Below are 13,816 nucleotides of genomic sequence, written 5' to 3'. Positions count from 1 at the left end.
AAAGTCTTATTATTTAATTCTTATGCATGATGCTTATAAATGAGTTGCATGATGGAGAGCCATGAATTTTGAACTGCCTCAAGGACTTGATTTGTTAGTCAGCTATACATTTCATTATTTTTAAATTTCTACTTAAGGCAGTGATAAATGAAGATACTCAAGGAAATGTAAAACAGCTCCAGTCTGAATTGAAGAAACTAAAAGAACAGCTTGCTTTGCTAACTTCAGGGAGATCTTTGCATGAAGTTTCCCTTTCCATAGGTAAATCATCTCTTTCTTTTCAAGAATTAGAATAAGTTGTTAAGATAATACTCCATTTTTGGTGGTTGTTCCCCCCCCATATAACCCCTCCCCCAACTAAAAATTAAAAACAGTTTCAGATGTAAAACGTAAAAAAACTGTCATGCGGCCAGTGTCACAGAACTAGGATACAATTTGGCAGGTATTTCCTAGATCTTTTTTATAGTTGCTCTTTTATTTCACTTTTACACAGTTCAGGGATGCAACCTATTATCACTATTAATTGCTGATTTCAGGCAGTGCTGCAATTTTAAGGGACAGCAACCCAGTCCTTCTTGGAAGTGAATCTTACTATGTTAAATGGGACATACTTCCAATTTAGGTGTATGTATTCTTCACTGCCAGCCCTATGCAGAAATAGGCATGCCTATTTACTTTAAGAACATGCCATTAATTCTACATATGATTGGTGTGCAAGTTGAATTTTAAAAAGCAGGGCAGGGCGGATTCCTGAATAAATATGGTTAGAATTGTGCTTGATTTCATGAGATCTAAGCAATTGGCAGTCCTTTTGTAGCTGTGGATAGGTAGGTACGAAGCTTTTTAAATAAGATAACTTTGCAGTCCCCTTGTTCTGGTTAAGAATGTCATCTGTTCTTTATCAGCTTAAACATACTGACTGTATCGTCAGGATCACTTCTGCTGAAGTTTATTTTTAAAAAATCACAGTCTAGGAGCAAGTATTAGAAAGTTAATTCTCTCCAACAGATCTGTGTTAAATATCTATTTAACCTTCTCTTTAAGCTACCGTTACACATGATGTTGGAAATATGGATTATATGAACAGTTTCCTTGAAGCTATGCTATTCTTGGAAAAATCTGAAAGTGAAAGAAAGGTAAGAATGGGAATGATACAGCACTATCTGAAGAAGGGAGGGCTAAACAACAAAAACTCCTATACCCTATCACAAAATGCATTCCTGTTCTGGGAAAAGAATAAAACTTAAAAGCTATGTCCTTATTTTAGAATGATTATATGTTATTTGTAAAATAAGCTTAGGTCACCTTGCAGATGGAAGTAAAAAGATCGTTTTAAAAGGGTGGTGCTTTTTATTTAATCATGCCTTCTGAGGATCAGTGCCTAACCTTGTTTGAGGAATATATGTAGTACAATTCACATGTTGCTATTGCTGTTTGCTCAATCGGCTGTCGTTATTTTAAGGTACTGTTAGATAAAGTTGCCCAGCTAGAAGATCTGTGTGTCAGAAAGGAGAAGTTCATTCAATCCAATAAAATGATAATTAAATTTAGAGAAGATCACATAACTCGCCTGGAAAAACTCCACAAAGAAGCTCATGGCAGCTTTCTGCCCCAAGAACAAGAAGTGATCTTCAGGGAGCTGAAGGAGGAACTGAAGACTTTCAGAGAACAGGTAGCCATTTTTTTTGTTAATTTCTGCATTGCATTTTGGCACAAATGTCCCCCAAGGTTGCTTGCAATATATATCAAAACAGTAATGCAAAATACAATTAGAAATACCAAGTGGGAACCCATAAGGAACTTGCAGGGAAGGGACATCCCAACCTGCCTTTCCTTTCTCCCCTATTTCTTTTCTTTCATTCATGCACTTTCATTTTCTGTCTCCCGTCACCCCTTCTTCCCTGTAACTCATGCCCCCGCTTTTCTGCCTCACTCCACCCCTCCCCTTGCTCCTGTCTCCCACCACAACTGCCCCTTTAGCATGCTCCACCCCATCCTTCCTCCTTCCAACCCAGACTCAGACCAAACATTTGGCTCCTGAACTTCTCCTCCCCTGCTTGTTTCCAGTTAGTGGAGGAGCATTGTTTGCCGGGAAGCTATGGGGGTGGGATTGTCACATTGATGGAAGGGGGCAGTTGGAGGCAACAGCATTTCCTCCTCTTGCCTGAGCTCCGTGCTGAGGGACTGCAGCTGTGGTGGGTTCTGCCATGGCTGCATCATTGTCACTCAGGGTGGGGGGTGAGCCACCATGCCTGCTCCTTCCCCCTGCACTCCCCAGGTGGAGGTGAGCCGAGACTCTCTTTCTCCATTGGCCTGAAGCTGGCCTGAAGGAGAGAATTGTCAACAGTAGCTGCTGGCCTTCTCGTCATGTTGTCTGCGATGACCAAGCAGGTGTGATCATCCTTGGTGCCCTGCTGCTCTCTCCCTTGCATGGCAGTCTGCATTCAGAGAACATTCTCTGCGCTTGTGCAGTCAACCCGTCTGTTCTTTGTCATAGGCAGGGGTGTCAAACATATGGCCTATGGGCTGGAATCAGCCCCTGCAGTGCTCCTATATTTCCCGTGAGCAACTGGCTCATCTTGCTTCCTGCACTGCAGCTTACTTTTACCCAGCTCTCTCCTCTCGTGCTTCCTGCTTTGCAGGGGAAAGAGAGAATGCCAAGCCTCCCTTCCCTTCAGGAAGGGAGAGGGAGGAAGGGAAAGAACTAGAGGAAAACAGACAGAATCCCATGGCACCTTTAAGTTCAATGAAGTTTTATTCCAGGTATAAGCTATTGTGTGCTAGCATACTTCCTCGGAGGGAGGGAGGGAAGGGGAGTTTAAGAGCCAGAGATAGCATGAGAGAGAGATCCCCATTTCCAATTCTAATACCCGGGGTGGGGGAACCTAGCAGTACAGCTTGTCATTATTAGAGGAAGGAAGCAAGAATCCAGTAGAACCTTTACAACTAATAAAATTTGTGGCAGGACATGAGTTTTTATGAGTAGCTGCTCATTTCTTCAGATGCAGCTAGAATGTGAGTCCATCTGTCCTCATATCTTGAAGAGTGAAGTGATTTCAGATGCCAAATGACACACTTGGAAAATAGTATATAGATAAGACTAAAAATGATAGAATAACAACTAGGAAATGGAGCTCAGCATTAAAACTTGCAGAGCCAACCTTAAAACACATTTTACAGCTTTTGTAAGAGCCACCAGAGAAGGACCCAATTAAACTTCCTGTGGGAGGGCATTCTATAGCTTTGAACAAATGCTGTCTAGTATCCCCACCCCTCAAAAAGGTGACACACAAAGTAAGTTCATGCTTGGGAAGGATATTCCTTCAGGCATCTTGCCCCAGCTGTTCAGGGCTTTAAAGGTCAAAGCGAGCACTTTGAATTGCTCCTGAAAACAAATCTGAAGAGAAAGTAACTGAATCAAGACAAGTATAACATGGTCCCTGCAATTAGCACATTAGTTGTGCAGTTGCATTGTGGAATAAATGAAGTCTCAGAACTCAGAAGGTATCCCAGTGTAGGGTGCATGTAATAGTCTGTCACGAACTACTGTCAGAGTAGCTAGTGGGCACTCTGGCTGCTGTCATCACCTGAACACTTAGGAGCAGTGTTCCCTCTAAGCTGTTAGTGTGAGCTAGCTCACAGATTTTTAGCCTCTAGCTCACACATTTTTGTCTTAGCTCAGGAAGGATGACCCCAGAGCACAATAATTTATGCAGTAGCTCACAACTTTAATGCCAGTAGCTCACAAAGTAGAATCTTTGCTCACAAGACTCTGCCACTTAGAGGGAACATTGCTTAGGAGCAAGGAAGCGTTCAAAAATTCCCCAAATGTAATTCTGCAAAAAGAACTGTCCTGTTGCATCAGAACAAAGATCTATTATTTGTTTGTTTGTTTAATTGCCCCATCCTGGCCTAGGCCAGGCTCTGGGCAGTGTACATCAGATAAAACAATACAAAAGCTAAGATTCAAGTTAAAACATTTCAGCCGCTTGAACAATATGCAGTTCAGCGTTCTGTTTCAAACAGGAGCCAGGTGAATACCCCCCGGGAAAGGCACAAGAAGGTCACAGTCTTTCCCCAGCTGGCCACATCAGCTGATCCTCAAAAATTATGCTTTTCTAGAACAGGCTAATAACTGTAGAAGAGAGTTCAGTAGCACCTTAAAGGCTAACAAAATTTGTGGCAGGGTACAAGCTTTTGTGAGTATCTGAAGAAGTGAGCAATAACTCACAACAGCGCATTCATGGCCGCACATTTTGTTAGCCTTTAAGATGCTACTGGACTCTTGCTCTTTTTCTGTTGCTACAGACTAACACAGCTACCCATCTTGATCTATCCCCATGGAAGGCTAATAGCTATTAAAAGCTATCCTTCTGCTTTAGTTTGGCTAGTGCATACTGCTAAGCAAAAAGGAAATGTGTTTGCTTCTCATCTTTGTTACATTATTAATGAAAAGTGTATTATGAACATAGCCATTTGGTATTATTGAGATATATTCATGGTTTTAAAATTCAGCCAATTGCTTTCTGAAGCGTATGTATAAAAATCGTTCTAACCTTTGTGTTTACAAGCAGACGCTTAAAATTTTCAAAATAAAATTTATTAGCAAGTTGCTTCTGTCAACTTTCTTTAATTTACAAAGTATCTGTAAAGTGATCTTGTATACTGTCCAGGTGGGACTTGTACTAAAAGCAGATATCTGAATATTTTCTGAATGTTTAACACATGAATCTACAGGTGGAGCACCATCCACGAGTTGCAAAATATGCCATGGAGAATCACAGCCTCCGAGAAGAGAACAAACGACTTCGCTCCTTGCAGTCGGTAAAGAGAGTCCAGGAAATGGATGCTCAGGCTATGGCAGAACTTGAGAAAGCTTTCTTAGAAGCTTCAAGGAAAGACTGTCATAATGGAGGTATGGAAATCCAATCAAATTTTGTACATGAAATTTCATTTTTAGAAGAGTAATGCCCTGTTAAACTGGCACAGTTTTACTCATGAGATCATTTTCTCAAAGCACTGCCCATATATTGGCACTTTTTTGTTTTCAGTCATGTGAACCTCTGGGAAAAAGGAAAGCTCCCCTGTGCAAGCACCAGTCGTTTCCGACTCTGGGGTGACGTTGTTTTCATAATGTTTTCACAGCAGTCTTTTTACAGGGTGGTTTGCCATTGCCTTCCCCAGTCATCTGCACTTTTCCCCCAGCAAGCTGGGTACTCATTTTACCAACCTCGGAAGGGTGGAAGGCTGAGTCAACCTTGAGCTGGCTACGTGAAAACCCAGCTTCCGCCGGGGATTGAACTCAGGTCATGAGCAGAGCTTAGGACTGCTGTACTGCAGCTTTAACACTCTGCACCACGGGGCCTCTACCTGCAGTCTAATGGGAACTAGGCCTGTTCTAAAAGCAGGTTCATTTTCAGCATCTTGATAGCATAATTAGTTAGTGTTGTGAAGGATAATTCAGAAATGTGTTCAAAAAACAGGTGCAAGTAGTTGTAATATGCCTGGATTCATTTTAGTTTGTTCCCACTTCATCCTCTTGATCACAGATTCTGAATGTTGTCTTAGAATGGAGAACTGTTTTTGAGAGCTTGGCCAAGCACACTGATGATAGGTCAAAAATGATCCATAGGATTCAGAAATATCTGCTTGCCAGAAGTATCAGGTACAGGATCTGACATCCAAATAGGACTGAGTATAACTTTTTTAAAAAATTGGTAAAAGAATTCTGCAGAATTCTCACAGCACAAAAAACAAGTAAAGTTGGGGGTCATTCTACATGTTAATAAATTACACATAATTTGAATAATTGTGTTGGAGCAGATTCTTTTCCTGTGATGATGACAGGAAAAAAATGCATAGCTTTTTATTCTATCCAGGTTTTATATTTAAGTTGAATGTAGATATAATATATGTTAATCTTTAACACATCTAAAGAGCCATGATCTCATAGCATAATTTTTAATCCTTAACAGGCCAGCAATTGTGTCCTACCACCATGTCAACAGATAATTCAGCAGCATCAGCTGAAAAGCTAAAGGAACGTCTGCTGCACACACAGAGTGAATTGGCAAGCTCCCAACAAGAATATGAAGAATTTAAAGCTCTAACAAAGTAAGCTGAACCAGTACGCACTAAGATTCTAATACAAAACAACTTGCCACCAAATATATATTGCTGTTTGCCCTTCAAAGGTAAAATTCTGTATTAAAGGAAGCTTGCATAATATAATTTTGGAAATACAAAAAGATTTAAAGAAAGCTTCAAAAATAGCCATTCACTGAATTGCTCCAAGTGAAAAAATAGGTGGCCATTCTACAATGGGTAGAGAAAATTCAGTCTCTGTCTGGAGACAGAAGTGAAGTGAATACTTGGCATGATAGGGTCCACATCATGTCTGGTGTACTATACAATGAAATATGCCAAATATTGTATTTATTTACAATATTTAGATCCCACCTGTCTGCCCAGTAAGGGCCACCAGGCAGTCAACAATTAAAATAGCATAAAATCACTAAACCAATTAAAAACAGAGCTAAAAATGCATACATAAAACAAAGTACAGCAAATTAAAACATGCTGGCCAAGGACAGACAAAATATCCCTGGGGTTAGACGTGTAACCTTAGAGAGAGTTCCAAAATTTTGGTCCCACATATGAAAAAGCCCTCACTTAGGTTGCAACCTATCTAGCCTCAGAAATTGGGAGTACCCAGTGCAGGATGACCATAGTTCATGTGGACATAGGCAGTCCTTAAGATATGCCATATGGGGTTTTAAAGGCCAACACTAGCACCTCAGATTGCTCCCAGAAACAAGTTGAGAGCCAGTATAGATGGACAGACATAGGAGTGCTAAGTAGAAGTGTGCAATTTTTTTTACCAGTATTTTTCGGTTAGGTCTATCGAACCTGAATGAATTTCAGGATTCCTGAAAAACCCTGGATCCAAATATCAGTACAGTATTCAGATCTGGGATTTTCCAGAAGGCAGCGCAGAGCTGCTCCTGCAGGGAGCAATGAGCTCCTCGTGGGCAGAGCGATCCTGGCTGGGCTGCTCTCTCCTGCCACCTGGTTTAAAGCTGCACTGGCTGGAAGTTCTCATCTTCCCAGTAACCCAGCTGATCTTGGGCTGACTTCTCTTGCAGCCTGGTTTAAAACCAGGCTGCAAGAGAAGCCAGCCACAGCCGAGGCAGCAGGGAGCTCTCCACTCCCTGCCACGCAGGCTAATCCTCGGGCTTACTTGTGTAGTTCCTTTAAAGTTTAAGGGGACTGCACAAGCCTGCCTGATAAACAGCTGAGAGTCAGGAACAATCTGCCTGTGACTCTCCACTGTTTTCAGATCTACCTGAAATTCCTGAATATATCTGAGATTTTCTCAGGAATTTTTTTTTGTTTGTTTTCCCAAGAAGACTCTGATACATTTGGAAGCTGAAATATACCTAGAAAATACTAACAAGGTATTTTTGGGGTATATTTTTGGCTTGGGTAGATCTGAATGCACACCCCTAGGGATAAGGTCCCTACAATCCACTCCAGTATCCCAGCTGCAGCATTCTATATCAGTTGCTACTTCAAAAACACTTTGAGGGGAGCCCTACCTTTCACTGACTGAATCTAGATGTCACCAGGGTATATTAATCATGGAAGCCAAATCTTCTTTGCCCAGGTAAGATTGCAGCTGGTTAACCAGTCAGAGTTGCTGTATAGCACTCCTGGATACCTGCATATTCAGCAGGTTCAAGAGTACCCCCAAGCAATGTTCCCTCTAAACTGAGCTAGCGTGAACTAGCTCACAGATTTTTAGCCTCCAGCTCACACATTTTTGTTTTAGCTCAGGAAGGATGATCCCAGAGTACACTAATTTATGCAGTAGCTCACAACTTTAATGCCAGTAGCTCACAAAGTAGAATTTTTGCTCACAAGACTGCAGTTTAGAGGGAATATTGCCCCCAAGCATTAAGTATTCCATACAGGGCACACAGGTTTTGTTGTCTTTGAGTTCCTACCGTAAACTCCATCCTATAGACTTTTTAGTGGTCTGTAGAGGATGGACCTCCCAGAATGGGAAACCAGAGTTATTTCATTATTGTGTAGGCACTGATAATGAGCAAAATGTAGAAGGAAGCACATTGCTACTCTTTACAGATTAGGAGATGGAGGGGGGGTGGGAAAGCTGAGGCATAAGGTAATTACTGACCCCAATGAAAAAATTACTGACCTAATAAAAAGCTTGTCTGAGGGGAATAGATGTGATTAGGTACAGAAGAGGGGGCTTTAAGTGATACAAAAAGAATCCTCAATTGTGGATTCAAACAATGCAAGAAAGATGGCTTTGCATTAACTATGGCTTGTCTCTTGATGGTGGAGTGTCAAAGATGCTGGGGAAAGGTGATGTTAAAACCTTTCACCAGCTCTCTAGTGCTGCTGTTGCAGCAGGTGCTACAGTGAACCCAAGAGAAAACAGCAGCTCCAGCAGGCTGGCTGTCAAGCAGCTTTGGTTGTTATTGCCTCTAATAGGTGGAGCTTCTTCCCCAAGTGGGAAGTGGCTCTTGCTTGTGTCTTGATAGTAAGACAAAATCTGGGATGCACGACCTTAGCCTTTACTCAGCTTTCTGAGGTTCCTGCTGTTGTCCTAATCTAAGCTAGAATGCTTTCAAGCAGCATTGGTTATTTGAGCCCACTTTCATAATTCACTCTCATCCTAAATGTCCTCTTTCTTCCTGGAGCTGCAGCTATGTTACTTCCTCGTTAGATTACCTTCCATAAGTGAAAAATATTGAACTCTGAATGATCATTCTCTTCAGAAGTAAGGAACACATCCTGGTCTGCTGTCCCAGAGCAAAACATAAAAATTAAGTTTCATATTTGCGAAGCTGTAGGCTCCTGAGCAGTTTCTCCCTGAAAGACACTGAAATAGTAGCCAAGTTCATTTTTCTGGCCACCATGATAAGCCAAAAGATTTTGTAACCATAGTTTTGATAGGTAACAATGTCTCTAAATTTTAACTATCTTTTGTATTTTATGGGTGATTTTTATTCTGTATAACTTGGTATAACTTACTATGTATAACTGATTTCTTTTATGCCAATAAAGGCTGATGATGATGACAACTGCAAAGCTGTGAAGCTCTGTGGTGCTACTAAGGTTCCACTGGACTTGAATCTAGCTGTTCTATCGCAGATCAAAGTAGCTACCCTCTGAAATTATATTTCTTTTGGTAAATAGGAAAAAAATTAGGGAACTGGAGTCAGAAGTTCAATCTCTACAGACAGCAAACCAGCATCTTGAGAAAATTTTGGAAGCAACCAAGGCTTGCAGACGCCAGGAAGTTTCTCATCTTAACAAAATGCATAGAGAAACTTTAAAGGTATGAAATTATGTTGATGACAATGAGATGCTGCTAATTTAGGGGATATGAATTAGCTGAGGAAAACCAGACAGGTGAGGTGTTATCTCTGGAAAATAATCTTTTTAAAAATAATTTGTACAAGAATCTGTCACTAATTAATTGCACATGGTCAAAATTCATGTTTAGAATATTGACACTGTATGGGATGAGAGCTTACTTAATTGTAGCCGAATGTATATCATCACATATGCTATATAAGTTACTGCTGTAGCTATTTTATAGTTGTTTAAATAGGCATCATTTTATGCCTTTTCCAGAACATAACTACTCCAACAAAAGCTTATCAACTAAGATCTCGGTTGGTGACACGACTAACCCCTGAAATGTTGAGCCAGGAGTCCATTGATATTCAAAGCCCAGGAGAGATGGATGATATTCTGAATGAACCAATGCCTCCTGAGATGAGCGAACAGGCATATGAGGCTGTTGCAGAAGAGCTGAGATTGGTGCAGGTAAAGTGTCAGAAAATAAAATGCAGGCTTTTAAAAACCAAAATAGTGGTTTTATTGAGAAGCTGTAGATTGAATCTCAGCCGCTTTCATACTGGTGGAAGAGTGACACCTTTTGACCACAGAAAAGATTATGCCAGGAATCATGGAACCCAGTTGGTCAAAAGCCACATGAGGCAGAGATTGAAGAGGGGTTTTGGATGAGATTAAATGGGAAAGCTGGTAGGATCCAGCCCAGTATTTCTTAATTGATTTGGTGCTATAAGTTAAAATTGATGTTTGAACAGACAGGGTTAGATCAACATCTCTGTCAAACTTCTTCTGAAGTTATTTTCTGAAAATAATAACAAAGATACTCCAAAAGAACCAATGACATGCTACTGTTAGTCCTCTGCAAAAAAAAAAACACGAAATGAGATATGTACGTAGCTGTTTTCTCTTGAACCTTAATAATAATAATAAAGATTTTATTTATACCCCGCCCTCCCCGCCGAAGCAGGCTCAGGGCGGCTTACAAGGCATGATATAAAAGATCATGGTATAACAATAAAACAAAGTAATGCAATCAATAAACAGAGCAATATAAATTACACAATATATAAGTTAACATTAAAATCATTAATCTAAAAACAGTATAATGGTGCTACAGTCGCAGTATATACAAGATGCATTACTCTGTCAAATTCTAGCTAGATTCACAGCACTCCTTCTCTTGGACAATGATTTTCAAAATGTGGTTTGAATATTCTCTGGGATATGCCAAAAGCCTGACTGAGCATCCAACCATTTTTGGGGGAGGAGCCTTTGGGGGGGGGGGGAGGGCAGGAATCTTTGTATATTTGAGTATTTCCAAGGTATGCTCCTAAACAATTCTCTCAGATACTTATTCTTCTTTGTTAGAATCACATCTGGCCTGATCAAAAATGATACGGCAGAGGGGCGAGAAGCGCTTAGCACCTCTGATGCTTTTGAACTGTTTCCTCTGTGTTTCAATTAGTCCCCTTGGTCAGACAATTAGATTTGGTGATGCTGAGTCTATTGTATACTGTAGGATGTTTAATCTGGATTTGTTTTGGCTGCTCATCCAGGGCAGAGGCCTGGAGAGACTTTTTGGAGTCTATATGTGTTTGAAGTATCCAGGCCCAGCTGAAAAGGTGCTCAAATGTTTGCTGCCTGTCCCCATAGCTTAACTTTGCAAGCTGGGATTTCCCTTGCTCATAGGTATTAATCATATTGATATAGAGCCAGATCTCAGCAGACTTCTTCCTTTGGTTTTCTGAATAAGTAACACAAAAAAGTACCATTCCTGTTGCTTGTTTTGTTTAGTTGACTTTCTTCACTACATTTTGGCAAAGAAATAACCAAATTGGAATTTGTTTGAGCCATGTTAGTTCTTAGATCTACTCCTGATTGCCCTCAGTTTTAAAATTGTAGACATATTTCCACATTAATGTAAAAATGTTTTGTGGGGGTTGGGGCACTGCAAATGTTTGAGGTCTTGGTTGAGTATGCAGCCCATCAGTGTTTGAAGACATAGCACCATATGTAATATGTAGGCAAAGATATATATGGATCCAACCCTCAAAGGAATGAACAAAGTTGTTTTAAGATAACAGTTAAATATTGTTCTTAGATTATAATTACATTTTAACTTTTTTCAATTTCCCCTGTTGCAGGAACAGTTAAGCACTCTTCAGAACAAGTTAGATGAGGAAGAAAGTAAAAATATAAAACTTCAGCAGCTTGTTTATAAGTTGGATAGCCGTTGTACACAGATGCAAGAGGTGAGAGATCCTGTGGATGGGCTTGGTGGAAGAGTTGGGGTTAATGGTTCACTGATTTGACAGAAAGCTTCATTGTTTGCTGAAGCCATGTTTTTGCTTGAAGACTTGGTCAAGTTTCTTGATCTTTGCTTGCATCCTTGCAACCTCAATGCTAATCCACTAGCTGTTTTCAGCTGACAAATACTAGACTATGCTCTCTGTCTATATAGATTTCCTGTCTTGCACATTCCTACACTGCAGTGTCCGTTACTGACTTCTTTTTTTTTCTTACCTAAAGCTTCTGTCATCTGAAAAAAATGAATGGCAAACTGAAAAGCAAGGGCTTCTTGAAAAGACAGACACCCTTGAAAAGCAGTATCAGGACTCTCAGTGCAAGGCTGACAGTAAGTCTATATGGTGATATTAATGTTTCCAGTTGCACTGTTTTTAGAGCAGCAATACAGCCTCATGGTGCACTGATCTGGCCAGTAGTCTTAAAGGGAGTGGGTCATCCAGTGGCAGGCAATGTTCCATCTCTTGAACTGTAGCTGTGTATAATTAGAACATTCACAGTTTTTCTGTTAAATAGTTTTAAAGTCTTGTATTACTTGATTACAGTACTTGCATTTATCCACTTACTTAAGTTAAATGCAAAACAGGCACATCCAGATTCCAGTATCCATTCTGCATGCAAGATTTTCTCTAATTTGAATTTCTGCATGGAATTCTTGGTTTATAATATAATACAGTGTATTGTCTTCGGGCAAGATTTGTAGTGTAAACGAATTGTTACATTCTTCCATTTGCAGCATGTGCTTGGGCATTTGTTTTTGATTACTTTACACTGTGGTTCCCTTTTTATTACTAATTTTGCTGTTTCCATTAGGCCAAAATGTATTTCTGATATATGAAAATGGTTTCTGTGATCAGAGTAGATAAAATTGGGTAGCCCACAGTCCAAAACAGACTGGTTGCTGCAAAAATCTGACAAAAAGACAGCCTTAACCTTCAGAATGGGAGAGGGGGATTTGAATACAGGATAGGGGTTTTTTTAATGAAATATAGAAAAGGTTACTGGGCTAGATGGAGTTCTGTTGTCATTTTCTGTTACTGCAGAGAGAGCCCTTTAATAGCAGCAGAGCAGCAGATTCTAGGCTTGCAGAATACAACAGCACTCTTTGAAATGTATGCAGTCCTAACTATTCTGCTGAGATAATCTTACTATTCAACGTCTATTTCTGTGTATGAAACTAATGTTTTTTGAACCTGCACATATATTGCCTTAGTTTTTCAGGAGGTGCTTCATCAAAGTACTATTAGTAGATTGACAGCTTTTACAGTACAGATTTTTAAAGGATTTTATGTATTTAACAGTACTGAAGAGTGAAGTCCATGATTTGCGAATTGTTCTGCAATCTGCAGATAAGGAGCTGTCTTCTGTAAAAACAGAGTATGATGCTTTCAGACAAAAGCAAGAAAAAGAAATTAGTGAACTTTCTACGCGCTACATGAATGTACAACTTCAGCTTGATAGCGTCAGGTGGGTTAACATAACAGTGGCAGTATTGTAGCCAATGAGGTTAATCCGAGGCGCGATTATTGGCCGGTCTCGAATTTGCCCTTTTTGGGCAAACTTATTGAGAGGGCAGTGGCGTTGCAGCTACAGAGTTTCCTGGAGGATGCTTCTATCCTTGACCCCTACCAATCTGGTTTCCGCCCGGGCCATGGGACGGAGACGGTGCTGGTCGCCCTGGTGGATGACCTTCAGCGGCATCTGGATCAAGGCGGCTCGGCGGTGCTGATGCTGTTGGACCTATCGGCAGCGTTCGATACGGTCGACCATCGGCTTCTGGCGCGCCGCCTTGCCGACGCTGGGATTCAGGGGCTGGCCTTGCAATGGCTTTCCTCTTTCCTTGATGGTCGGGGACAAAGGGTGGCGATTGGGGAGGAACTGTCCCAGAGACACACGCTTGACTGCGGCGTGCCTCAAGGGGCGGTACTTTCCCCGATGTTATTCAACATCTATATGCGCCCCCTTGCCCAGATTGCCCGAAGGTATGGGCTGGGTTGTCATCAATATGCGGATGACACCCAGCTCTATCTGCTTATGGACGGCCGGCCCGCCTGCGTCCCAGAAAATCTGGACCGGGCGTTACAGGCAGTGGCTAGGTGGCTTAGGCTGAGCGGGCTGAGGC

At 41.0% G+C, this 13,816-nt stretch overlaps 1 protein-coding gene across 1 annotated transcript in view; it reads left to right on the top strand.

Moving 5' to 3' along the window:
• The window catches only part of KIF15 (kinesin family member 15), a 47,846-nt gene that overhangs the window by 9,405 nt on the left and 24,625 nt on the right, over positions 1–13,816 (top strand). The window contains exons 9-18 of the mRNA XM_060247486.1: positions 138–261; positions 1,045–1,136; positions 1,463–1,672; positions 4,738–4,915; positions 5,976–6,114; positions 9,226–9,367; positions 9,667–9,861; positions 11,535–11,642; positions 11,920–12,025; positions 12,996–13,161. Of these exons, the coding sequence (XP_060103469.1) occupies positions 138–261; positions 1,045–1,136; positions 1,463–1,672; positions 4,738–4,915; positions 5,976–6,114; positions 9,226–9,367; positions 9,667–9,861; positions 11,535–11,642; positions 11,920–12,025; positions 12,996–13,161 (1,460 nt within the window). The remainder of the gene's footprint in view (positions 1–137; positions 262–1,044; positions 1,137–1,462; positions 1,673–4,737; positions 4,916–5,975; positions 6,115–9,225; positions 9,368–9,666; positions 9,862–11,534; positions 11,643–11,919; positions 12,026–12,995; positions 13,162–13,816) is intronic.

This window comes from Heteronotia binoei, chromosome 10, assembly GCF_032191835.1.
Source record: "Heteronotia binoei isolate CCM8104 ecotype False Entrance Well chromosome 10, APGP_CSIRO_Hbin_v1, whole genome shotgun sequence".
NCBI lineage: Eukaryota > Metazoa > Chordata > Lepidosauria > Squamata > Gekkonidae > Heteronotia > Heteronotia binoei.
The sequence above is the reverse complement of the archived record's forward strand: the minus strand, read 5'-3'. Positions and strand labels throughout refer to the sequence as shown.